The sequence below is a fragment of the Cibotium barometz genome, chromosome 35 (genome assembly GCF_041138505.1).
Source record: "Cibotium barometz isolate CiBa-2024 chromosome 35, ASM4113850v1, whole genome shotgun sequence".
In the NCBI taxonomy this organism is placed as follows: domain Eukaryota; kingdom Viridiplantae; phylum Streptophyta; class Polypodiopsida; order Cyatheales; family Cibotiaceae; genus Cibotium; species Cibotium barometz.
Genome location: NC_141080.1, coordinates 26,177,405 through 26,205,385, shown reverse-complemented (window position 1 = coordinate 26,205,385; position 27,981 = coordinate 26,177,405). Strand labels below are relative to the sequence as shown.

General features: G+C 42.9%; 2 protein-coding genes across 2 annotated transcripts in view; one reads left to right on the top strand and one right to left on the bottom strand.

Moving 5' to 3' along the window:
- The window catches only part of LOC147618269 (uncharacterized), a 71,844-nt gene extending 61,218 nt beyond the window's left edge, over nt 1-10,626 (bottom strand). Inside the window, exon 1 of the mRNA XM_086774721.1 lies at nt 10,510-10,626. Within this exon, the coding sequence (XP_086630847.1) occupies nt 10,510-10,546 (37 nt within the window). The 5' untranslated portion in view covers nt 10,547-10,626. The remainder of the gene's footprint in view (nt 1-10,509) is intronic.
- Nucleotides 7,002-7,687, top strand: LOC147618270 (uncharacterized). The gene is made up of 2 exons (XM_086774722.1): nt 7,002-7,108; nt 7,205-7,687. Exons 1-2 carry the CDS (start codon nt 7,070-7,072, stop codon nt 7,586-7,588), a joined length of 423 nt encoding a protein of 140 aa, XP_086630848.1. The 5' UTR covers nt 7,002-7,069; the 3' UTR covers nt 7,589-7,687.
- Nucleotides 10,627-27,981: the final 17,355 nt, after the last annotated feature.

The following is a 27,981-nucleotide window of genomic DNA, read 5'->3' as shown; positions in this document are numbered from 1 at the left end:
TGCTTTCTTGCAGCTCAAGCATGCGATCATATGTGGTCCAGTATTGATTGTTCCTGACTTGCACAAGTCATTCGTGGTTGAATGTGATGCTTGTGGTGATTGCATAGGAGCTGTCCTAAATCAAGAAGGGCATGCAGTTGCATACGAGAGCCGTCGTTTGCATGATGCTGAGCTTCATATGGATATCTATGAGAAAGAGCTCTTGGCTGTAATTCACGCCTTAAAGATTTGGAAACACTACCTTCTTGGGGCTGAATTTGTGGTCAAGACAGATCATCAAAGCTTGAGATACTTTCTATCTCAAACCAAGCTTTCAGAGAAGCAAATGAGAATGGCAAATTTTCTTTCCATGTTTCATTTTCAGATTGTGCATACTCCAGGAAAGAAAAATGTGGTGGCCGATGCACTATCTAGGAGGCCTTATATTGCTGCAGTCTCAGTGGCCTCTCATGGAGATCTATCTGCTATGAGAGATTTGTATCATTTGGATGCTGATTTTTGCCATATATGGACTGATTTGATGGCTGGTCATTCACATGCCTCTTATGTTATCAACGAGGGTTATCTAATGAAGGATAATTGCCTATGTGTGGTGAAGGATTTGCGTCCAAAGGTTATGGACGAATGTCACGCTCCACCATATGCTGGTCATAGAGGTATTATGCCTACTACTCGCATGATTCAGAGGTACTTCTTTTGGCCGAGCATACGTAAGGACATTGAGGCTTATGTGCGTGCATGTATTACTTGCCAAAAGGTGAAATTTGACAGGCAAAAGCCTCCAGGTTTGCTTCAGCCATTGCCTATTCCCTCGCAACCTTGGGAAAGTATTACGATGGATTTTATTATGGATTTGCCTAGATCCCAGCATGGGAATGATGCTATTTGGACTATTGTGGACAGGTTTAGCAAGCAAGCTCACTTCTTGCCCGTCAAGAAAACCATCAAAGCTGATCATATGGTAAAGCTTTTTCTTGCTAATATTTTCAAGCATCATGGTATGCCTAAATCCATTGTTGGGGATAGAGATCCCAGGACTACAAGCCTATTTTGGAGGGCTTTGTTTGATAATATGGGTACTAAGCTTGAGTTTTCATCAGCTTATCATCCCCAAACGGATGGCCAAAGTGAAGCTGCGAATTCAGCTGTGTTGGATTTATTGAAGTGTTATGTGGCAGATCAGAAGAGTGCATGGGAGAAGTATCTTCCACTTGTTGAGTTTGCCTACAACAATCAATCCATGCTTCCACAGGAAAGGCTCCGTTTGAGATTATTTATGGCAGAGTGGTCTTGCCACCCATCCTTCGTACCAAGGATGAGATTTTTGCAGCTGATGAATATGTTCGTGACTTGGATGTTGCCTTTGGTCAGGTGCGGACAGCCATTGCAAGATCTCAGGATAAGCATAAAATGGCTGCTGACAAGCATAGAAGGGACATGGAAGTCAAAGAAGGTGATTGGGTATTGCTGAAATTTGAGAAGGCTAGGCTTCGGAAGAGGCCAGGACGAGAAGGATCATATCCTAAGCTTTCTCCTCGCTATTATGGACCCTTCAAAGTGATTCACAAGATCAATGAAGTGTCCTACAGGCTTGCTCTACCTAGTCATTGGAAGATTCACAATGCTTTTCATGTGAGTCTATTTCGGAAATATGTGGGGCCAGATCCTGATGAGCCTGTCACAGAAGATCCGCCAGAAATTGAAGAGCTTGAGGAGATCCTCCAGCCAGAACAGATTGTTTTTCACAAGGAGAGAAAGCTACCTGCAGGAAAGCTTTCCAGGAGATACCTTGTGAAGTTTAAGAATTATTTGCCTATTGATGCCAAATGGGTAAATGAAGATTACTTTGCAGATTATCCGCAATTGTTGCAGGCATATCTTGAGGCTTTTAAGTTGAGGTCAACTCTTTAGAAGCCCGGGGGGATGTCACCAATTGGCCGACCATTTGGTCCATTCCTAGTTTTTGCGTCTCGTTCACTTGAGGCCAGGCCGGTGTCTCATGTGAAGAGGCCAGTATTTTGCTGACATGGACGGGAGCCAGACTGGTGCCACCCGTGTGTTAGCAGGATGGTGTCGTATGGACGGGAGCCAGATCAGTGCCACCCGTGTATGACCTGGACTGTGTTCGATCCATGGGACTGTCACACCATGGAAGAGCCAGTATTCGTGCCGTGTTTTCGCCTATGGGACTGTCACACCATAGGGAGACTCGTGCCTGGAACTGTGTCTTACCTATGGGACCGTCACTCCATAGGAAGACCAAGATTTTATGTTTTTATGTCGTGCCAGTTTTGTGCCGACAGAAATTTTGTACATGTTCCATGAACGGGAGATATGTCCATGTTACTATTTGCACATGCACACATGATTTGTATGCTTGAAACTGTTTTCGCATGACATGTATTCGTGTGTTTGCCTGCCTGACGTGTTACTTACTGAGCGGGGACGCCTGCCAGTGAGTCGTGAAGTTTGCCCTGTATTCTGACGAGTTTCAGTGCATGTGAACAGGTGGTAAGTATATGGTACATGTTGTTTTAATGTTTTAAATTCTAACCCTTTGATTTATAAGGTTAGGGGTTCACACTTATTTAAAAGTGGGCACCCCCTTTGGGGCCAAGGTGGGGAGCCTCACTTTTAAGTGAGTGTGGGGGTGGGCATGGTCACCTACCCCCACTAATCCCCCACATGCATGCGTGGAAATCTTGAGTTGTATCTTCACATTAAATTTTATTAAAAAGGTTTCCCCCTTCAAGCGTAAAATCCATCGCATCCTCTTGGCGTTGATTTTCATCATCCGATTTCACCATCCTTGTGAAGATTAAGAAACGGCGACCACCTCCTACTCCTCTGCTCCTACAGCAACCAGGCGGCTACCTCTGCTGTTGCTGGCTGCGCCGCCTGCCTCTCTGCAGGTGGCTGAGTATACTTGCAGGCGGCTGCTTTCTCCACGTAATCATCTCCTACAGGCTGCTTCATCTTCCCTCTGTACTGCTGGCTGCGCCTGTTTTATTACAGGCGGCTGTGTTGCCAGCCCAGCACTAACTGCAGGCGGCTACGCTCCCCCACACGACAGTACACCAGCAGGCAGTTACTCCTACTGGCGACAGTACGTGCAGGTTGTTCTTCTCTTCTGGCTGCGTTGAAAACCTGCAGGGGACTGCCTATGCTGCTGCTCTCCACAGGCGGCTGCCCCTCTACAGGCGACTGAACTTGCTTCTTCAGGCGGCTGCTACTGCACTCAGACGTGGGCTTTCTTCACAAAGCACTGCTGCGCATACAGCCAGGCGCCCATTACATGTTTTGCCTACACAGAGTTGGCTGCCATCACATGAAGGCCACGTATTACCTCTGAATTGTTTCCCCCAGGCGGCTGTGTCCTTTGTGGCGATACATCATCTTCCCGAGTGTTCTACAAGGAAGACTTCGCATCACCTGAGTGGTTTCATCATTCCGCAAGTTTTGGTCTTTTATCAACCAACGACAAGTAAGTGATTTTCAGATTTGAGTAAAGCATTTAATGTTTAAATCTGATAAGGGATTCATCCCTCTACGGCCACACCCGTTCGGTGCCGGGTTGTCCAAGCTGTATTGGCGAACCTCGGTCCAAAGGTGTTGAGATCGGGAGAGCCAGGCGTTAGTACGAGAGCGCCTGTTTGTGCGTGGTCTCGGAACACCAGTGAGGCGCTCTCCGCGGAGTCCAGTGAAAGCACAGGACCGCAGAGATTGGGCCACAATAGTGGTCGTTCTGCTTCGAGTTTTCTTCATCGAAATCCGAGCCTACTTGTTTGGTACTGTTTTCATATGTACATGGACATTATCTGGTTCTCAGAACCCATGGAGCATTGTATTCTTTAAATACTCCCAATAAATATATCATATATTGAGGGGGGGGTCGGCCCGTTCCGGCCCCAGTGCTGGTGTCCATCTTTCCATTTCTGTTCATTTACTTTTTCAAGTTGTTATAAGTTGTCCATTTCATATTTGTGGTTTTAAAGTTGTGCTATTAAGCGTGTGGGTGTCCAACGGAGTCTTTCCCACTTGACGGGATCGGTTTCATCGACACCTCCTGTCCTGCAGCCGACTCACTTCTGCAGCCAGCCTACTGCACTTATCTGAATCCCACTTGTCCTGCTCCACGTCCACTTCAGATGAGACACCTGAAGCTCTGATCATCCTGGTTCTACCTATCTTCTACTGGTTCATGGTCTTTATCTGTTTGCCCCTTCTGGATTTAGCCTTGCTTATGCACATGACAGGCTCTCTTGCTGAATATGATGAATGACTAAATGATTATGCAAGGGCTCTATTTATATGGGTTGCATGAGCCAGTCGGCTGGCTAGAGCTGGCCGACTGCTCATGTCCATAAATAATGCATTAATGATGTGAAAAATGCTGAAAATGATATAAAATTTACCAGAAAAATACTAGATAAATCCTGGATGCTATCTGAGGTTCTTGCAATGGTCTAGATGTTATTCATGAATGATGTGCAATATGCAGGATGCTTTCTAATGCAAACCCTAAGGTTTCTACTGACTGTATATGCATGAATGTGTCTCTTGAAGTGGGTTAAGGGACTTAGATTGACTGACTGACTGACTATGGCTGAGAATGACCTACGTAGCTCGTGCCTGACTTATCCTAGACTGAGGATATACAATGGGGTCATGGCCAGGCTTAGTTCCGTACGTCGTACGGATCCGTACGATCAGGTACGAATTTCGCCTGTTTCTGCCCGTTGGAAGTAGCCGTTTTCTGCCCGTTTTTCTGACCGTTTTCTGCCCGTTTTTTTGGTTGTTTTCCTTCATCTCTCTTGAGTCCTTCTATAAAAGCCTCAAGGACCAAGCCTCTCCTCCATCTACTCCAAGCCTCTCCTCCACCACCCTCCATCTACTCCAAGCCTCAAGCACCAAGCCCCTACTCCAAGCCTCTCCTCCACCCTCCTCCACCCTCCTCCAAGCTTCTTCCATCCCACTTGAGCCTCTACTCCAAGTTCTCTTCCTCCAAGCTCTTCCCATACTTCATCTTCTCTACGCTCTCTCCTCTACTCCACGCTTTAGCCCTTCTCTTATCCATCATGCCTCAGGAGAAGCATGAGGCTTTGATTTGCATTGTCTCAATGTGGAGAAGGACACCAAGAAGTCCAACTCCCATCATTGGACATGCCGATATTGCGGCAAGTCATACACCAGTGGAACAACAAGGCTTCTCCAGCACCTTTCGAAGATTGGGGGACAAGTTGCCCCATGCAAGGAGATTCCGCAAAGCATTGCCGATGACATTTCGTGGAAGATGAGCGGCGGCTCAAATTCAAGTAGAGGAGCATCATCAACACGCGCACCGGCACCACCACCGGCACCACCATCGGCACATGATGAAGCGGCCACCGGCTCTTTCATTGGTGTATCCTCCACTGCCACTTCCACGGATGCACGGTCCGCCTCCGCACACCGGGCAAAAGGCAAAGGGTGGTGGAGCGTGAAGGGGTGCAACCCTCTCTCCACCAAGTCACGGGTAGTGTGAGAGGTTCGGTTGCATTCCTTAAGGAGCGGCAACGCCTTGATTGCTCGCACCATTATTGAATGCAATCTTGCCTTCAATGTACTCCAAAAGGAGCAATGGAAGATGATGGTGACGGCGATTGCAAATGTGGGCCCATGTGAGGGGTGGACGGGGGTCTCTTACACGGCTATGCGCACGAGGAAGATTGATGAAGAGAAGGAGAGAATTGATCGAGCCCTTGACCTGATTCGAGCCGCATGGACGAAGTATGGATGTTCTATTCTCACAGAAGGATGGAGTGATCAAAGGAAGCGTGGCATTATCAACATCCTTGTGTCTTGCCCGCTTGGCACATACTTCTTGCGTGCGGTTGACACCGGGAGAAGGGCCATATTAGGCAAGCGATCATAGAGGTAAGCATTATTTTACTTAAGTGTGGCTGATTTTGTCATTTGTGCAAAGCCCTCAACTCATATGATTTATCTACCATGTAGGTTGGGGCTCAAAACGTGGTGCAAGTCATCACCGACAATGCATCAAATTGTCGACGCATGGGCCGCTTGCTTGAGGAGGAATTCCCCACCATTGTGTGGACTCCATGTGCGAGTCTTTGCATTGACTTACTCATGGAGGATGTGGCGAAGCTCGGCTGGGTGAAGAGGATTGTGCAACAAGCTACATCTATTGTCAACTTCTTCATGCTAAAGGTGAAGGTGCTTGCTATGTTTCGTGAGCATAGCAGGCTTGACTTGAAGAAGCCATCGGCCACCCGCTTTGCCTACATGTGGCTGGTTTTGGAGCGTCTATACGATGTGAGGCCCGCCCTTCGCCAGACAGTTGTTTCCACCATGTGGAACGATTGGGATGAGCACGTCACTGAAGAGGCCAAAGCCATGCAACGCTTTTGCCTAGAGGAGAGATTTTGGACTAGAGTCCGAGTAATTGTCATTGCTATGACTCCATTCTATAGGCTCTTGCGGATGACAGATTGCAGGGGTCCACCATGGGCCTTCTTGTCCACTTCTTTAGAGCTGCCCTTGTGGAGTTGGAGGCTTGCACAGACATTACATCCGAGGAGCGAGCACAAATCATGGAGATTGCACAGAAGAGATGGAGGTGGATGCACAAACCAATCCACGGGTTTGCAGCATTGGTACATCCAGCCTACAAGTCTCCAGTAGTTTGCACCGATAGGGAGAAGTTTGCACCGATAGGGAGCTTCGACAAGATCGGGATGCATATATGCTTCGAGCTGTGCCAGTTGATGAGCACAATGCCTTTCTAGAGGAGTTGGGCTGCTATGTTGATCAGAGAGGTCAAACCTCCTTTTCGTCTCCCACTTGCTGGAGGAGGGAGTCACTTGTGAAGCCCCTTTTTTGGTGGGACAATTTTGGGTATGGACTAGAGCATCTCCAACCCATAGCCTTAAGGGTCCTAGCCCAGGATTGTTCTTCGGGTGCATGTGAGAGGAACTGGAGTTCCTATTCTCTCATACACACGAGGATACGCAATCAACTGAGCACACGACAGTTGGAGCGGTTGGTCTACTGCTGCACTAACTTGCGCATGATGCAGGGCATTCTTAGTATGGGTAGTCCCAAGCAAGTAAGTGACAAGTCTAGACTCTAACTTGTCATGACTCATAACTTTTAAGTTTTGTGTACACTGTACAGACTCTAACTTTTGTGACTTAATGTGTAGGTCAATGTTGACACTTTCACGTTGACGAGTGAAAACTTTGCAAGTGTCAATCAACAACCTGATGAGGAGGAGGAGGCAATCTTCATGGAGCTCTATAGTGAGCTTGTGGCAGCAGATACTCGCAGCACCAGGAGTCAGCATGGACGGGGCCGAGCAGTTGGAGTTCATAGGCCTCCGCCTTCGACATCGGCAAAGGGTGGCCTTCGCACATATGTGAGGCGGGGATCCTCGAGCTCCAATCCCCGCCTTCATGATGATATTCCATTGCCCCCTCATGATGATACCCCACTGCCTAGAGAGCCCTTGTTTGATGATGATGGCAACCTACTTAGCGAGAATGATCCCCAGAGTGTCTCGTCCACCTTCGAAGAGTCCTCTTCATAGAACTCTCTTGATGGACACTCTAGTAGTGATCATGTTGATGATCATGCAGATGTTGGTGATGATGTAGACTTTTGATATGTTATAGCTCTCTAGGCATTGGGCATCTATCTCCTTCTAGCCCATCGATGATGTATTGTAGTATGTAGTATCATGTATGTACGCATGTTGGCGGTCACCCATGCCATGAGTTTTTGGCCTATCCTTTTGTAGCAATTTTGTACTCTAATGGCATGATGACATTATGTTCATGGTTCTACTATTTTGTAACTTCTTGTCTACAATTTTTAAGTTTAGGAAGTATTTTTTTTTAAAAAACGTACTAATATCGTACCGTACCTCAAAAAATTTTAAGGTACCAATTAGTACCGTATTTTATCGTACCGTACCGTATCATACCTTTCGTACTAACTAACCATGGTCACCGCGTACGACAAATATCATCTTGAATGGAACTAATACTGTACAAATGTTGCATTGCTGATGATGAGCCGGTTTGTCACCATGCACTACAGTGCAGAGTGCATGTGACATTAGGATTGTTTCTTCTTCTTCCACCGAGGCTGTGTACAAATCCTACCTTCTCTCCTCCACTGAGGCACTTTGGATTCATCAGATTCTTGAGCATTTGTGCTGTGCCGACACTTCCCCAATTACCATATTCTCGGATTCTCAGAGTGCTATTGCTCTAGCTCAGAATCTCGTAATACGGGGACGATCCAAGCATATTGAGGTGCATTATCATTTTGTATGTGACTGGATCGAGTTCAGAATCACCACGAAACGTTTCAAGTCTGCAACGTTTCACTCCGAAACCTGGAGTTTCAACCCGAAACGTTTCACTCTGTGATAGGCACGAACTGAAACACCGGCCCCAAATGCCTATATATATATATATATATATATATATATATATATATATATAAATGCAATAGAGATAGATGCTAGGTCTACTTTTTATTAGTAAAAAATTCTCAAAATTACTTACATAATACATTACCACGAGTGATAACACAAGTATAAAACACATCTCTGCTATTAATATTTAAACTTCAAATCTCAAAGTTTCAAAAATTTAGACATTTCACTTTGAAGGTTTCAGTGGGGGTTTCATTGAAATGTTGAAACGTTTCACGCGTTTCATAGGTTTCACGTTTTAGGCTGCCGAAAACGCGTTTCACGGTGACCATAATCGAGTTGGGACTTCTTCCACTAGCCTACTGTTCTACCATGGACAATGTGGCTGATCTCTTCACCAAACCACTTCCGAGAGCTACTTTTGTCATGTGCAAGACATGCACTAGCTGATCTCAGAGCTGGTCCTAAAGAGGCAACAAGAGAAAGAACCAAATAGAACTAGATTTTGGAGCATGAGTTGCTGTTTTTGGCAAGCAATTGACTAGTGTTGGACAAGGGGGCTGTTGGCCAGCATGTACCATAGCCTATGTTCAATCGGCTGCAGCAAAATCATTCGCTTTTGTCCAGGAGCTGGCCGACCGGCAGTCGGCCGGTTCAATAAGTCATTCCAAGGCTTATAAAAGGGCACAAGTGTTCATTGTTGGGACCATTCAGTCCAGCCAGGAATGGGTCTTAGACCTAGGGTTAGATTTATTACCTTTTTAGGCATTCCTAAGGGTGCCAAGACCTGTACCTTTTTGTACATTATGAATATACTGAATACTCAACTATCTATCTCTCTCTTCTCTAGCATCTACTTGTGTTTTGCATCAGCAGGTTCCCAGATGGTGTTTAGGGCTGAAAGAAGACTCCTAGAGCTTCCGCATGTAACAACTTTGGAAGTGTTACTTCAGCGTGCTGACCCTCTAGCGCTGAAGAGGAGGTGTTGGATTATATATCATCTCCAGAGGATCTACATTACCTTTTCTTGCTTGTATTGGTCATTTTATGAGACCCTGCATTGGCATATTTAGCAGATATTAATTATGCATTTTTCTACCATTTTGTAGGCATTTTTTAGCATTTTTATGCTACATATTAGCTGTCAGCCTGCTACAACTGGCCGACCAGCTCATAGAAGGGGTATATAAGGATGCACACCCTTCCCCTCAGTTTTCATCTCATTCTTGCATATCTGCTGGCGGTCATTGGCTGTAGCAACAGTCTCTTATGCTTGTAAGCACCTACGGGCTTCCCTCGTGCTCATTTTTCAGCAATAATCAACTATTTCCAGCCTTCTACAGCTTGTGCTTTGGACTTACAACCTGTGATGCTCTTTCTTTCACTCATACCACTATAACATGCGGAAGCTCTAGGTAGTCTTGACTCTTCTTTCAGTCGTAAGTACTGCATAGGAACACTTGATGCAAGAACAATCAGCATAGAGAGAGAGAGAGAGAGAGAGAGAGAGAGAGAGAGAGAGATGGTTGTATATTCAGTATATTCATAGATGTAACAAAAGGGTACAAGTTGTTGGCTGCCTTAGCAACCCCAAAATCCTAATCTAGACCTCTAGGTCCTATTCTGAACCTATCTCCAAGAGGGAGATGAGATGACTACAATGTTTTCTAACATGGCCTTTTATAGGTCCTTTGGGGCTGCCAGTCCAACTGGCCGACTGCTGTCGCCAAGTCCAATAAATCACATGCGTTGCTCTAACAAGAAGTACGTGTGAGAGATATTCCAGTCGTACGCACCTGCGCAAGCACGCACAATCTCTCTCTCTCTCTCTCTCTCTCTCTCTCTCTCCAGAAGACATTGACGGTTGTACATTGATTTGTCTCGTAGGTCGAGTTCGGCCTCTGGTAGACGTTAATACAGCTTTCTTTCTTTCTTTCTTTCTCTCTCTCTCACACACACACATTTGTAGGACGGAACTTGAACTTTTGCAACCCGCCCTCCCTCAAAACAGCTCCTCTTCGTCATGAACGTCATTAGAAATTAAGAAGACCAGATGGGAAGCTTACCTCGAGCCGAGGGAATAGCGAGTGCGCTAGAACTCATCGTCCCAGTGGCCTTTCGTGCACTGAGCAAAAGAAGATATATTGGATAATAATTTCGAGGATATGCTAATTATATATAAATATGTACCCACAACGTTCTTATAAGTACGCAATAACTAATGAGCGTGTATTCTCAAAAGGTTTCATTAAGGTTTTCTATCATGTTTTATGGGATAATGTTCCTTAATTAGCAACATTTGACAAACTGCATTTCCTTAATTAGCAACCTCTGCCTCATGAATACGTAACCCCCTCTCTCTCTCTCTCTCTCTCGTGACTGCTTCGCTGCTCTGCAAGTGATGTGCTCAGGCTCGCTATCCTGCAGGTTCATCCTGGCTAATGTGCCTGCTTCAAAAATAGGCACCCTCTCTACTTGGTATTTCTCTCTCTTGCATGTGCCTTGCCCTCCCGATCCCTCCCTTTTTCTTCGATGCAAAGACGCATCCCCTCTGCTGAGTCCTGCTCAAGCTCTAGGGTTCTCTCCCCTCTACTCAGTCCTGCTCATGCGTGTTGTGTACATGTTTTCCTCTTGAAAGAGGGCATGGCTTGTTTTGTTGTTTCCTCTATGGAAGAAGAGAAGATGTACGAGCACCTATTTGCCGTAGCATCACATGGCCTACATGTGGCCAGCTATTTATAGCAAGCATAGCAGTAGGCATAGCAATAGAAGTAGGATTAGTAACTTCTAATTGAGACCTTCATTGTATTAATTAATGCCCGCGCGAAGCGAGCATTAATTAATACACCATAAAAAAAACTCTGAATATACACCATCAAATCTAATTATATATATTATATTGTGCCAAACAATATAATATATATTAATTAATGCTATTGATGTAGCATTAATTAATATAACCTTAGGTTTAAATAAACCTAAGGTCATACATTACAACTTTTCCACAATGCTACCGTCATCTCCTCCCATGGAAATGTCATCTCCTCCCATGACCCTAGTCTACATAGAAATGAACACAGGTGCGTCTGCACGACCAGGGCATCTCTTTAGGAGGTTTTTTCCCTCGGCTGGTATATACGCCCATTATTCTAGGGCTAACTTATCTTTGTACATTGACACAATCTAATTCACTGTGTGTTGTGTGCATTCTTGCTTCTTCTTCTCCAAGCTTTGTGTGCTTTTTTGCAACCCTAATTCCAACATTCTCTTGCTCCATTCACAACCCTTGGGCACAGTGGCCAATTGCTGAGTGATTCTTTTTCGAGGTCCTCTCTCTGGTGTCCACAACACAGAGGCTTCTCTCTCATCTTTGTTTTTTCTTTGGGTGGACCGTTTTCTCTTTGGGGGGGTCTTCGGTCCTAAGTGTGTTCACACACATCACTGCCTATATATATGGCAACAAATCCCCCCTGGGAGTGATGGTGTGAACGAGAGCTGGCACTCATGTATAGGGAAGTGCCATGCCCAAAGTAGATCAGTCCACAAAGGGGAGCTTTGCAGAAAGCTTTGCGGAAAGCTTCAAACTTCTCGCGAGGAAGCACCTTTTTGTCCTGTGTTGACACATATGCCAAGCTGATCTCTCCTGCTGAAAGTCTCTCCCTGACATAGTGATAATGCACCTCAATGTGCTTTGTGCGAGCATGAAAAACTGGGTTTCTCGCAACAACTGCCAATGTGCTCTGACTGTCAGTGTAGATAGAGGTGGCAAACTCCTATCCAACACCCAAGTCAACCACCATAAGCCATCTGAGCCACACACACTCAACCGTAGCTGTGAAAGCTGCCCAGTACTCAGCTTCACAACTAGAAGTGGCCACAGTAGGTTGCTTCTTGCTCAACCAAGATATGCATGAGCTACCGAGCATGAAACAAAAACCACTTGTGGACACTCTTGTGTCATAGCAACCAGCCCAATTTGAGTCCGAAAAAGCATGTAAATCTGGCGGCAACGATCCCCCCTTGGGATAAAACAGCCCAAGATGTATGGTGCCACTCAAGTAGCGAAAGATACGTTTAACTGCCTTCCAATGCTGAGACCCTAGGCTATGCATAAACCTGCTCACCTGTGAGACTGCAAACTGAATGTCCGGCCTCGTAATGCATACATAAATGAGGCAACCAACAGCTGTCTGATAGAGTGTGACATCAAAGTGATCTCTAGCATCATGAAAACTCAACTTCAAACGTATCTCCATTGGAGTAGCAATAGGCTTGCAATCTTCAAGGCCAAATCTCCGCAACAATGTGTCAATATACTTTATCTGACACAAAGCAATACCTCCATCACACTACTTAAATTGTATCCCCAAATAATGATGCAAATACCCCAAATCTGATATCTCAAAAGAGGCATTCAAACCAGCCTTAAAATCAACAATATGACTCTCATTTGGTCCTGTGAGCAGCATGTCATCGACATAGAGAGCAATGATTAGATGTACATCATCCACACGTTTAATATACAAAGAGAGCAATGATTAGATGTACATCATCCACACGTTTAATATACAAAGTGCTTTCTGTTGGACTATTCTGAAAACCATATGTAGTCAAATATGCTTGTATCTTTTCATACCAAGCCCGTGGAGCTTGCTTTAAACCATATAAAGCCTTTTTCAACCTGTACACTTTGTTTTCCTGCCCTCTTTGAACAAAACCACAAGGCTGCGATACATACACCTCCTCATGCAAATCTCCATTCAAGAACATAATCTTTATGTCCAACTGATGTACATTCCAACCATTATGAGCCGCCAATGCACAAATGTTATGAATGGTAGTCATACAACAAGTGGGAGCAAAGGTCTCATCAAAATCAATGCCCTTTTCTTGAGCATAACCCTTTGCAACAAGTCTAGCCTTATAGCGATCAACACTGCCATCTGGCTTTCGTTTCAACTTAAAAACCCACTTACATCCAACGATCTTTTTACCAATAGGCAAATCACACAAAGACCATGTACCATTCTTCATTATAGCATCATATTCACTTTGCATTGCAGCCAACCAATTTTTTGATTTTTGTGCCTCATCAAATGAAAGAGGTTCTTCCTCTTCACACATACTAGACACAGCCAAAGCATAACAATCTGATGCATAAGAGGCATGCTGAAAACCTAAACGAGTATGACTAGACATGGGTGCATCAATTTTACTATCACGCAAGGTTTGCACCAGCCATTTAGGCATACCTCTAGCTTGCTCATTTTCAGCCCTACCCTCATAAATTACATCCTGTAAATCTGCGTCAGAAATAGGCTGATCTATGATGTCGTTTGAAATCTGCATAGGCTGAATATTTGCCTCATTAGGACTTACATTTGAATCTGTAAACATAGGCAACAACGTATCAAATACATCCCGTGAGCTCACACCTGTCTCTCTGGTACAACATGACAACAAAGGTTGCACAGCATCTTCCACAAAAACAACATCTCGACTAATCAAGATACGCTTTGACTGCGGGGATGATACAATCTGTAACCCTTGCTCTCAGCACTGTAACCAACAAAATTGCATTTGACAGCCTTATCATCCAATTTTCTACGTTGTTGCACAGGCACTAAAGCATAAGCCAAGCAACCAAAGACACGCAAGTGACCAATAGAAGGCTTCCTGCCATGCCAAGCTTCGTATGGAGTAACAGACTACTAGTGGGACACCTGTTGAGTACATATGCAGCACACATGACAGCCTCAAGCCAAAACGCATGTGGTAAAGCTTGGCTCTTGACCATACATTGTGCCATCTCCATAAATGACCTGTTTTTCCTCTCAGCAACACCATTTTGCTGAGGGGTATACGGCATTTGTACATTGGTGTTTTATCCCACAACTAGCCAGAAATGCATCAAACTCTTTAGACATGTACTCCCCCCCTCGATCAGAACGGAGGGTGCCCACAGTACAATTGGATACATTTTCAGCCATAAGCAAAAATTGTTTGAAGCACAAAAACACTTCGGACTTTGCCTTCAATGGATATACCCATGCATGTCTTGAGTAATCATCAATGAAAGTCACGAAGTACAAGTGTTTACCAAATGACGGAGTTTGCATAGGCCCACATACATCACTATGTACAAGTTGCAATTTGCGAGTGGCCCGCACAGAACCATCCTTTGGAAACGCAGAACGCTGCATTTTGCCCAAAATACAACCTTCACAAACATGTTTCAATGGTGCCTCAAGAGGGGGCAATGAAGCAACCATATCAAATTTCTGTAAACGCAGCAAACTAGCAAAGTTTAGATGACCAAAACGAGCATGCCATAGTTTTGCATCTGAAACTGCCTTTTCATCAGAAACTGCATTTGCTGAATCTTCCACACACTTGTTATAAGAATTGAGCCTATACAGCCCACGAAACAAGGTGCCAGATGCAATAATCGTACCACCAGAAGTCAAATCATGAACAGTACATCTGTCATCCACAAATTTGACTACAAGTCCAAGTCTAGCAAGCGCAGAGACAGACAATAGATTCTTCTTTATCCCTGGCACATACAAGGCATCTGAAAGTGTGAAAACGGTGCCATTTGCAGCAAGTATAATTTTACCAACGCCCTTCACTGGGTAAGAAGCATTATTGGAACATGTGACAGTATTCTCATTAAGACAGCCTCAAGACAAGTGAACATATCACGACCCTGGACTGCGCTTCTTGCAAGAGCTTGTTGACTAAAGTATCATACTTGACAACATCAAGTCTGTCCTCAGTAACAAGTCTCCACGTGGAAGCAAAAGTCTGATATGACTCAGGTAAAGCATCAAGAACAGTCTGCACAAGAGAATGATCAGGAATAATCTCACCCTGCAGAAATCAACTGTTCCTTGAGATCTTTAATCTCAGCAAGAAAAACATTCTTGTCATCATCTTCTTACATAATCTTCGATTCTAGCTCTTTACGCAGGTAAGAGATTTTTGCCTCGTTCGACCTGCATACAAACCAGCTAGAATATCCCAAGCCAGCTAGAATATCCCAAGCCTGTTTTGTTGTTTTAGCTGAACAAATATGTGGAGTGATGTAACGTTTGACAGAAAGTGCAATCAAGGCATGAGCCTGCGCATCTTTACCATCCCAACGAGCTTGTTCAGCAGTGGGTAAAACAGCAGCAACAGTAGAGCTGCTAGAACCTGCAACATCCTCAACAGATATCCAGAGAACTTGGACGTACATCCATACCCTACACAATGTTCCACACTCCTTTTGCAACCAAAACATGCTGCATCATGTATGCCCAAAGTGGGTAGTTGTTGTCTCCATCCAATTTGTCATCGCAGACAACATGCGAAATATATCATTGCTGTTATCAGCCATGGCCACTGATTGAAACTGATGTAAAAGCTACCTGTAATAATGAAGCAAAGACTGAACAAAAAACAACTCGTGCTATGTAGCACAGTCCACAATAGAATACGTATGCCTGTTTTGCAGAAGACTACACTGTCGAAATTTCTCAATCGGAGAACGGCGTAGCCCCCCTGGGAGCCGATGCCTTCTCTGATACCAATTGTTGGAATTAGGGTTGCAGAAAAGCACACAAATCTTGGAGAAGAAGAAGCAAGAATGCACACAACACACAGTGAATTAGATTGTGTCAATGTACAAAGATAAGTTAGCCCTAGAATAATGGGCGTATGTACCAGCCGGGGGAAAAAACCTCCTAAAGAGGGAAAAAGTGCCCCGGCGGTCCTAAGTGTGTTCACACACATCACTGCCTATATATATGGCAACAGAGAAAACCTGGAAGAACTGCGTGGTCTCTCTCACCTGCAAAAAAAACTGCAAGTAACGTGGACGGCGCTAAGCGCGAAAAAATCTTGCATGGCGGCTCCCCTCTCACTGTCGAAAGCCACTTATCTATCTTCTATCTATAATATAACTAGAGAATTGTTGACTTCCCAAGGGCTAACACATAGCGGGTGTATAGCACCCTTGCCATGTGGCACTTTGTGCATGGTGCCGCCACACGTAGCCCAATGCATGGTGCCCCCCTCCCGCCTCCGTTCTTAATGGCTGCATACCCTCCGCCTCAATACTTGATTGCTGCAGACCCTCTCGCCTCAGTTCTTCATGGCTGTAGAGACCTTCATGGTGGTCTCGCCTCAGCCTCGTCTCACCGATCGCCATCCCATGCACTTCACCCATCCCGCCTCAACCGTTTTCTTGAATACACGACAGCAAAGAGTTGGTGGTGCAAAGGGTGTGTTTGCTTTTCGTTTGGTGGCATCGTCAAGATTCTACACACATCGGTGACCTCTCTCTCTCTCTCTCTCTCTCTCTCTCTCTCACACACACACACACACACACTCTCTCTCTCTCTCTCTCTCTCTCTCTCTCTCTCTCTCTCTCTCACACACACACACACACACACACACACAAAGTTGGTGCGTTTGGTGGAGTTGGTGTCTGTCGTGGACATTCTACACACACTGGTGACCTCTCTCTCTCTCTCTCTCTCTCTCTCTCTCTCTCTCTCACACACACACACACACACACACACACACACACACACACACACAAAGTCTGTTGGTTTTTTTTGTGCTATTTCAGAGTGCGATCTGCCATCTTTCTCCCGATGTCGCTTCAGGTGACTGCTCTCTCTCTCTCTCTCCCATGGTCGGCAAGTGAGTGCTCTCTCTCTCTCTCTCTCTCTCTCTCTCTCTCTCTCTCTCACTGTTCTTTTTTTTTGGGCTCGGTCATTTTGTCTCAGCCTCCCGCGCACAAGAGGGTGTTTCCCATCACCCTCTCTGCCACCGTCGTGTATATCCAAGAAGTGAAGAGGTGGGCCGACACACCGATGACCTCTCTCTCTCTCTCTCTCTCTCTCTCTCACACACACACACACACACACACACACACACACACACACACACACAAAGTTTGTTGCTTTGTTTTGGGCTATTTCAGAGTACGCTCAGCCATCTCTCTCTCCTAGTTTCGCTTTGGGTGACTGCTCTCTCTCGTGCGAATGGTTTCACTTTAGGTTAGTGCTCTCTCTCTCTCTCTCTCTCTCTCTCTCTCTCTCTCTCTCTCTCACTGATTTTGTTGGGATGACAGAGGATACCCCACACAAGTACACTGATTTGTCTCATAGGCCGAATTTGGTCTTTTGGAAGACGTTAATTAAATCTCTCTCTCTCTCTCTCTCTCTCTCTCTCTCTCTCTCTCTCTCTCTCTCTCTCTCTCTCTCTCTCTCTCTCTCTCTCACTGTTGTTTTTTTAATGGCTTGGTCATTTTGTCTACCGTCGTCCAAGAACTGATGAGGCGGGATGGGGGTGCCATGCAGTGGATGCGTGGGGACGGGTCAATGAGGGGGGGTGCCATCTCCTGCACACAAGAGGGTGTTGCCCATCACCCTCTCTACCCCGTGGTTCTTGGCCACCTAGGAGGTGTGGTGGTGGTGGTGTCATGCAGTGGACGCACGGGACAGTTGAATGAGGAGGGTGCCATCTCTCGCACACAAGAGGGTGTTGCCAGGAGTAGGTATAGTAGGGGGCTGCGGACGGTGATGTGGGAGCTCTGTAGCGGTAGTAGTGATGTGTTCTACAGACAAGTGTCATTGCCTACATGCGTATGACTGACTCAACATATTTGGAGACTAGACCCATAAACATAAATAAATATATTTATTTATTCCTTTGTGTCAGGCACTAAAAATCACTAAAATCTATGTATTTGGAGACTAGACCCTAAATAATTATATTTATTCCTTTGTCTCAAGCACTAAAAATCATTTGATTTGCACTAAGAAGCCTATTGAATATTTAAAAAATAAATAAAAGCCCAATTCAAAAAAATCATTCGATTTGCATTCTAGAGACGCGGGTCCATTCATGGGGTAGAATGGCCCGGGCTAGTAGACCACGCACAACCCTTTCTTAGGCCACTCCGTTCGTGAAGTGGCAAGGAGGGGTGAGCTCGATTCAAACTCACATCCTTGGATGTAGAGCTCCAATGAGCTATATTGTCCCCACCCCCCGCATAAGTTGAGTCCCAATGTTTTGCCATTTAGAGAGCAAGTTCAAGATGTATGTTGCCCATGTTATGTTTTTTAAATATAGCTATGTTATGTTTTTTGCCTACATACATATACACATATGGTGACACACACACACACACACACACACACACACACACACACACACACATACACACACACACACACACCCACACCCACAAACACTCCCACACACACACACATGGGTGCATATGCATACATTTGTTTATCAAGTCAGGGTGTGGGCATGTTTTGTAAATGGGGTGACACTCACATGTGTACACACACCCACCCACACACACATGTAGAGCACACATGGATGCACACACACACACACACACACACACACACACACACACACACACACGGGTGCATATGTATACATTTTTTTATCGAGTCTAGAAGTGGGCATGTTTTGTAAATGGGGTGACACTCACACACACACCCACACACACACACCCACACACACATGTAGGGCACACATGGATACACACCCACACACACACACCCCAAAAAATAATGCCACATGTTATGTTTTTTGCCTACATACATATACACATATGGTGACACTCTCTCTCTCTCTCTCTCTCTCTCTCTCTCTCTCTCTCACACACACACACACACACACACACACACACACACTCCCACACACACACATGGATACCCTTGCATGTTTGTTGCCTTTGAATGAGTTTTTTGTAAAGTGGTAAAAGGTTATGTGGTTGAGTGAGTGTGTGTGTGTGTGTGTGTGTGTGTGTGTGTGAGAGAGAGAGAGAGAGAGAGAGAGAGAGAGAGAGAGAGTATGTGTGTGTGTGGGTGCGTATGCATACACACAACCACACACACACACACATGTAGAGCACACATGGATGCACGTACATATTAGAAAATTTGTATAGTGTAATGTATTTTAAATTAGAAAGCAAGTTCAAGATGTATGTTGCCCATGTTATGTTTTTTGAATATAGCTATGTTATGTTTTTTACTACATACATATACACATACTGTGACATTCACACACCCACAAACACTCCCACACAATACATATTACACTTGTATAGTATAATGTATTTTTTATAGAGAGCAAGTTCAAGAGATGAGACTATTTTCAAGATGAGCAACACACACACACACACACACACACACACACACACACACACATGTAGCGCACAAATAGTGCATTCCTCTCTCTCTCTCTCTCTCTCTCTCTCTCTCTCTCTCTCTCTCTCTCTCACGTGTTACATCCAAAATTTTAAGCCGATGGACTTGGTTTGAGCTTAGGTATGTATGACTCCTACCCATCTTCAAATCTTATGAAAAAGAAAAAAGTAAGTACTACTTTTATATTTACATTTATTGTCTTATTACATTTATTCTACTTTAAGTGCTATTATCCTCACGTATGATCTTGGCATGTATATCACACATATAAGCCTACTCTCAAGGATAGACTTCGCACATTAGCTAACATTGTGTAATTATTAGAGAGATTTATAGAGAAAAATGCAATCAATTTGCACTAATAAGTGATATCCTCTCTCCATCTCTCACCTTTCTTTGCCAAAGAGAGAGAGAGAGAGAGAGAGAGAGAGAGAGAGAGAGAGAGAGAGAGAGACTAAGAAAAAAACATAGAATTATAAAACATGTTCAGAGATAAATAAAGAAAGAGTAAAGAATAAAGACTTCGAGAAAATAGAAAATTCATGAATATCGCCCGGAGCGTCAAAGCAAGAAAGTTGAATACAATTTTCTCCTAGACAAAAACATCATGCTCTCATAAAATCTCTAAGCAACTGTCATGTTTTCCAACATATGGCTCATCTTCTTCATAATAACATTGAGTCGGTTAACGGATATCTTTAGACTCAATACCTTCGAACCTAATGCCCATACTTGCTCTTTTAATGAATCGGCTTGTTCTTTACATTCCCTAGTACATCCACCTAGATGCTCCCCTATTTCAACATGCAAATTTTCCACAAAAGAAATTATGTCTAATTGGTTGGCCTCCATGCGAGCACTGCTATCAAGAACGCGATGAAAATGATGTGTCAACTCATCTCTCATCATATCTCCCCTTTGAGTTCCACTTCCACGGACCTCATCCCAAATGGCATATAAGAACTCCTTGTGCAAGCAACATGATTTTTCTCGGTGTGCTCGCATATGTCCTTAATAGTCTGTAGACATTTAGGGCTTGGCTATTCTAATGGAGATCTTGATCGAGAAAGTTTTTTTTGCAGCATAAACGTTCATAAGCTCTCGCGAGGTAGACAAAGCCACATCAGAATTGGAAGGTCCACATGCCTCCACTACGGCTTTTGATCGGTTGTTTACCATTAGACATCTCCATTTACTAAAATCCAAATTGAAGATCTTCAAACTTTTAAATATTCTCTTAGGTCATATATTCTCTCTCTAGAGCTTACTCTACAATCAAACACAATGTCCTATAATCGAAAAGTTTCTAGCGTAGCCAACCTTGCCACTAAGGTATTAAATAATATTTCTGTGCACACACAAAAAAACATCACAACATTCACATTTACCATTCCAATTATCAATTTTGAAGCATTCAATGAGACAATAAGAGATGTACAAAGTATTTTAATGTGCGGTATCTTCTCTCTCTCTCTCTCTCTCAACAAAAAATATACAAATAGATAGAGAACGAAGGGAAATAATAAGACCTACCTCGTTGGCTAGCAATCTTGTGCCTTGCCTCTACAAAACAACAAAAAACCTTATGATTTCTCTCTTTCTCCCCTTTCGATTTCTAAAAGACAAGGGTAACTATTTGTGTGTTACATGTGTCAAGTGTGTGTGTGCGAAACCTTTGGAAGGGTTGAAGATGAGGAGCATAGAGAATTCTATGCTGGAATTCACTCTAGGTCAGGTAATAGAGCAAATCCTATTGCTACGGTTCTTCAAGAACTTAGCAATGAAAATCTGAATGTTCGGGCACATAGAGATATGGCAGGAGGTCCTATTTCTTTCGATTTAAATGAGCCACCTATAGATGAGATTGGTTGTGTTGAAGATTTTCAACCTATTTCCTTCTTTGTTGGCGATGTGAAAGGTATTAAATCCAGATGCCATTCTATAAGGCGTGTTTTTTCATTTCCTTTAAATATTAAGCACCCAGCAACCATTGTGTTATGTTTCGGAGATTGTACTCTTCACTCGGACCCTTTCTTATTACAAGTGCCATTTTTGTGAGGCACTAATTTGGAAATGTGAGGTATCAAGAAAGCTTTGACAACATGTGGGAAAACACTGTTATGCAAGTGGGAATGTCTCTTTATTGCCTTTGGAAAATCCTCCTCCTACATTAGCGGATCTGTTACTTTTGGTAATGATAATGTAAGTAAGGAATACAAGAAGAATATACGCTCTTATAACAATGCGTTAGCATTCGGTAAATGATGACTACAACAGATTTACAAGCATGAATACACCAAAAATTGCATAAAGCCAACGATAATTAGATTGTACTGAATGGCTGGGATATCAAACCAACTTCAAATTGCAATCTAAAGTGATAGAGATCTATATTAGATACCCAATGGTAAGTTTCAACCATCAATTGCACCACAATGAAATGATTAGTGCTAATTAATCATTGATTAGTGAAATAATCTCTTATTTTGTGTGCAAAAAATAGAGTGTCCGGGGAGGCCAAATCTGGTGCCTTAGAGTTCAAATGAGCTCAAATGCTTTCAAAGGAATGAATAGCAGTTAGTCTAGTAGAGGATGAAGCCAAGAAACAAAAGATTTGACCAAACATTGAATGCTTAATCTCTGTTTTACCAAAGTCACTTTAGATTTGATGCAGAGTTTGATGTAACTTCTCCTTGAAGAATTTCAAGATTCTGAGGCCACCAGCATGTTCAGAGCATCCAAAAATGCCTTGGGCTAGCTCCATTGCTCCCAATTCTAAGACATGAGAGAAAATTTATAGTTTTACTCAAAAAAACAAGCGTTGGCGATTTCACGAATTCCTGCTTCACCTGGCGGCGGTTTGACGTGCTAGCTTGATGGGCTAAAGCATGGGAAGATAGCTATATGTGGTTGAAAGCTTTTTGCCTAATGTTGAGGCTGGAGGGAGATCAATCCCCTCCATTAGCTGGGGGTGCAGAGTATAGTTGAAAAGGGGTTTAAATGGGATTAACTTTTAATCATGCTTAACAAGATAATTATGCTTAAATTAGATGAATCCTAGGCTATGGCTCTGATATCAAGTTAGAAATGCAAGCAAGAGTGGGCCATGGTGGATCAAACACAAGAATCAATATAATTACTAAGTAATTAGAGGATGATTAAAATGAGATTATTGAAAAACTAATCTAATAGGATAATGTAGGCATGGATACTCAAAAACCAGCAATTTCTCATTAGGCCAATGCCTCAATTTATAGGTTTTACATCCACAAGATGCCAAGCATCTAATCCCACTGATTTCTCCTTGATTTGTTCTACTTCCCCTACATCTGGGGCACCTTTTCCTAGAATCTTTCCACACCCCTATATTCACTCATGCTACCCTTAATTCTCTCATCAGTAGATTCTTCTCACCTTTTTACTGCTACCCACTCTATTACTAACTCCCTTTTACGATCTCTAGCTAAGGGCTTGTTCCCGCACACACCCATTCACTTGTCTATTTCAACATTGGAGACCTCAAGGGTTACAAGGAGCAGCCCACCACCACTGGAAAGATCCTCACACGACAGTTGTGGTTCACCAAGTGATCTCTTGTTGGATGTGTTTCAAGGGGGGTTAGGGTGAGCTATAATATTTTTGGTGTCGTTGTGGGGAGCCATCCCTTGGCTTTTTCCATTTTTCCTCTAATCTATGCATTACGCATTACGCATTACCCATTCCTCTAGAGATGTGGATTTGATGGAGATTTGTGTGTGATTTTGTGAGAAATAGCTCTCTTCTTGTTTTGTAAATAATGTTTTTTTGCTTAATTCTTAGCTTAATTTGTTATTTTTTTGTTGTTAATGTGGTTTTTAATGTTCTTAGGGCTTGCACATAACTTGTATTAGGCTTAGTTTACATCCATTGCATCAAACAATGCAATAGAATGTAATTTTTAGTGAATGTTAGCTCTCTTTAATGTTCAACATAGAACTAAAATCATTAATTTTAGCTTAATTTGTGTGTTTTTTGTTGAAATGGTTTGCATTAGAGTGTTAGCAAGCATTAGGAGTAGCTTAATCATTAAAAAAATTCTAAAAAATATACAAAAAAACTCTTGAAAATGACTAAGTTCTCTTAACTAACTGGTTTTTGTCATTAAGAGTGATTAATTCACTTCAAAAGATAAAGAATTTAGAAAATGCATTATTTGGGGTCCAAATTGATCATGTAAGTAGTCAAATTAATCTTTTTGAGTGTTTTGGTAGCATCTACATGCTTCAAGACACCTAATTACATCAAGTTCTTTATCAATTGGCTTATGATAAAAAACTCAATAATCTAATGATGATATTGTGTAAAGGTGATTAAATGACTGTAATTAAGGTACCAAGGGATGGTCTAGCTCTGATACCATGAGAGAAAATTGAAATGATCATGTAACTATGGTGGATCAAAGCATATGTATGCCATCACTAGAAGATGATTAATAATATGATTAAGATATGATTAAACTAATTACACAAGCATGAAGAGGGTATAGATCAAAACACTTGTACTGATTTATCATTCCCAAAGGTGCCTTTTATAGGCCAAGAGTACATCCTTGAATATAGGAGATGTGGCTAGATTTTAGGAGAGGTGGAGAGGAATGTGGAGAGGTGGAGTGATTGTAGGAGAGGTGGAGAGAATGTTGCTGTGGGCATTGCCATCATATCCACCATAGCTCATCACATTGCTGCAAATTTAACATGGTATCAGATCCTAGATTAGAATCCATCAAATTTATGAGCCCATTATCTTACTAATCACCTAGCTAATCAAGATGATGTCGATTCTAGCATTTGATCCACCATAGCTCATCACATTGCTACAAATTTAACATCCCCATTGTGCATACAAGGAACCTATTTTTTTGTACTACATATATTGTAAAACCTTTGGTCATAATACTACAAACTGTCCCAATTCATCAACAATCGACTCTAAACCTTCATCTCCCGTGCACCAAGCAGAAACAATCTAAAGGGTAGAAACTACTCAATCAGGAAGCAGTTAATCAAACACTTTAGTGTTTCTATTGTCGTGGACCGCACAAGGTGGTTGATTCCACAGTTTGGAATACTTTCATGCCCACAATCACTGACACCTTGCAACCCCTATGTGAACGATGTGGTATTGATCACATGTTCCAAGATTTCTCAAGGCGAGTTGCTTCAATGTAACTTGTCTCACAAAATCCAACTCTTAACATCTTAAGTATACAAAACAGGAAATTGTCCACGATACCCTTGAATGTGCTTACAAGCCAAGGCATGAGGAGAGACAGTAAAAAACAATGCAAAAGATAACACTTCGAAATGGGTAGAAGAACATGCCTTAAAGCAGAAACCAAAAGAGAAAACAAAACCTTCTAAACAACCCAAGAAAAACAAGGGACAACAAACTATCAAAACCAAGGTTAAATTAAAGGACAGGGAAAAGGACCCTGTGGGGGACATAAACCTGAAAGAGCCAAAAGCTACACATGATGCAAAAGCATCCACCTCAAAGGCCACCACACAAACCACAAAACCCATATGTGCGACACAGGATACAAAAGACCAAAAGAGAATTCAATCTCGTCACATGGGTAAACATAAAGAAAACCTGACGATCTAAAGAAAGTCAGAAGATGAAACAAGTTCTAGTACATCACTTAGTGAGGATGAAACAAGTTTTAATTCATCACTCAGTGCACTTAATAGACCAATCAAGAAACTAGAACCCACCCAACCACCCCAAATTGATAATCATGATCATATGACATATGTGAAACGTAAAAAGCAAGCTCAAGAGAGCATGCTTAGCATGGTTGAGTGTCTTATAGGATTACCGGTTGTGATTGAACCTAATAATGTCAATCTTAAAAAATCAACCAAAATACAAAACCCAGAGGACTACCGCTTCCCCTTTCAAGAGAGACAAATTACAAGAATTATGCGGTTGAGAAAGCACGTGAGGAATTCAATAATTCCCTTACAAAATTAAAGTAGTCTCTCAAAACCTCATTTAGAGGAATGCTCTTCTCTCAATAATTTTGTAAGGGAATCCAATAATTCCCTTACAAAATTAAAGTAGTCTCTCAAAACCTCATTTAGAGGAATGCTCTTCTCTCATGGTGGTGAAGCTAACATAGCATCAACACTTGCACCTTTAAGGGCTCAACATTAGTTATACCAAGACATAAAAAGCTCCATAGAATAGGATTGTGAGGATTCACAAGTTTCCAAACATAACGCAGTTAGAATTGTGAGAGGACCAAGTGTGCCATTTTACACATTGGGTACTCTTGAAAAAGCCGAGAGCCAAAAAGAGGACGAAAGTGAATGGTAGCATGAAACAAAAATGAGATCTGAAGCTAAAACACAAACTGAAACATCCATGGTTCCTCTTGAAGATTCTATCATGGTATGTTTAGATTTCCTTACAAGCAATGATGTTAAGCACAAACGCGCATTAATTAGCCCTCGAACTAGTCATAACATCATGACAATAGACACTTGGGTGTCATGGGATAACCTAAACTCATCTCTATAGACAATGGTCTTACAAGAGGAGACATTGGACAAAACATTGAAGTTCCCAATTACTTTAGCTATGCTATTCAAATAATTAGTGGAGATGTGGAATTTATATTCCATGTTACCCTAGATTCCCTTGAGTATGATATCATCCTTGGTGGAACTTGGATACGTGACTCATTTTATTCAATTGATGAATCCATGCAAACAGTCACCTTGAACACTCCTGTGCAAGCATTGTACAATTGCTATTACAGGAGGAAGAGACCTTGGAGGAACTGGAACTTCCACAATATCTTACTGGAAAGATCCATAGGATTCTGGTTGGATTGGAACTTTCTAATAAAATCACCACAGCTCAAGCAATAGCTTTATCCAACATGATAACACAATCTCATGACCCTCGAGTTATGGAATTTATTAGGTCAACCAACACTCACGGCTCATCCTGAAAGAATTCCCTTTACACAAGACTCAAACATGCCATGTTTGGGGTACTTTGAACATAAAATGTATATTGAAACTAACCCCCTTACTTGCAAGTTTTTTGTGGTTGAGTATGTGTTGGAAGAAGATTTGATCTTGGGGCATAAATGGACTATTGCTACCCAAGCACCACTGTGCTTTGCCAGTGATAGGGTCATCATGATGGTCAATGGCACAAAGTTGACAATACCATACTGCAAGGAAGAGGATCCAACCCTAATGGATTTCTATGATGTTGATCACAAAAAGTTACAAGTCTCTTCCACGACGATGACCTACCATCTGCATCAATGACCGACTCTGATAAAGCATCTACTCCTTCAACCCCATCCTCACCAATGAAGTTTGATGCCAGAACCTCTCAATTAATAGCTATTCATGAAGAAGTTCCCCTGCGTAACCATCTATCTGTACACAAGGAACTCAAGGGAAAAGCCCTGGAGCCTATGCCTCTTCATCGACAAACCTCACTAAAGGAGACAACCGTAAGCTCAAAAGCCTCATCATCGAATGCCACTCTGCAAGAGACTCGAACCTCATCATCAACAATGCCCATGAGTCTCAAACCTGTAGCCTCAGCACCAACTAATGTGAAGGAGGGCTCACAACCTTCCACTTTAACCAAAAAGAAAAATCTGCCAAGATAATAAAAATCAAGGTATGTTAATGGTATCAAAATGTGAGTGGAGAAGTAGCTACTTCTTGCTCAAGGCTACTACGAAGGTGCCAGTCATTTGGGTGCCTCGACAGTAAAAGCCTCTTCCTCAACGTAGCACTCAGAGACCAAGGAAAAAGAAAAGTACTCCACAACACCGTCCACAAAAGCCTATGTGAGTTCCTCAAAGAACTCCACTAAGTCAACAAGTGTGGGTACTAAAATGATTACTACAAGCACAAGGGTACAAGATAATACAAAAGCTTGGATTCCCAAGCATATCAAAAAGTCCCCTCAACATGTTCAAAGAAACAAACCTCAGCACTAAAGGCATCAGCCACCAGTTTATAATGTACATCAAAGATAGGTGCCTATGCATGTGCTTCAACAACCAGGATACTATGATGGTAATCCCATCATATGGTTGCCAAAATCAAACAACGTGAAGAAAGCCTCACCACCGACTTCAACCCCAACATCTTCACCTAAATTTCGATAAGAATGGAGGCCCAAACAACACAAAGAAAGTCACTCAACCACTCTTGTGCATTCACCACCTACACAAGATCTTGTGTGTTCAAGCAACCCCACTGGTAACCAACCAGCAGTCTTATCTACCGCTCCACA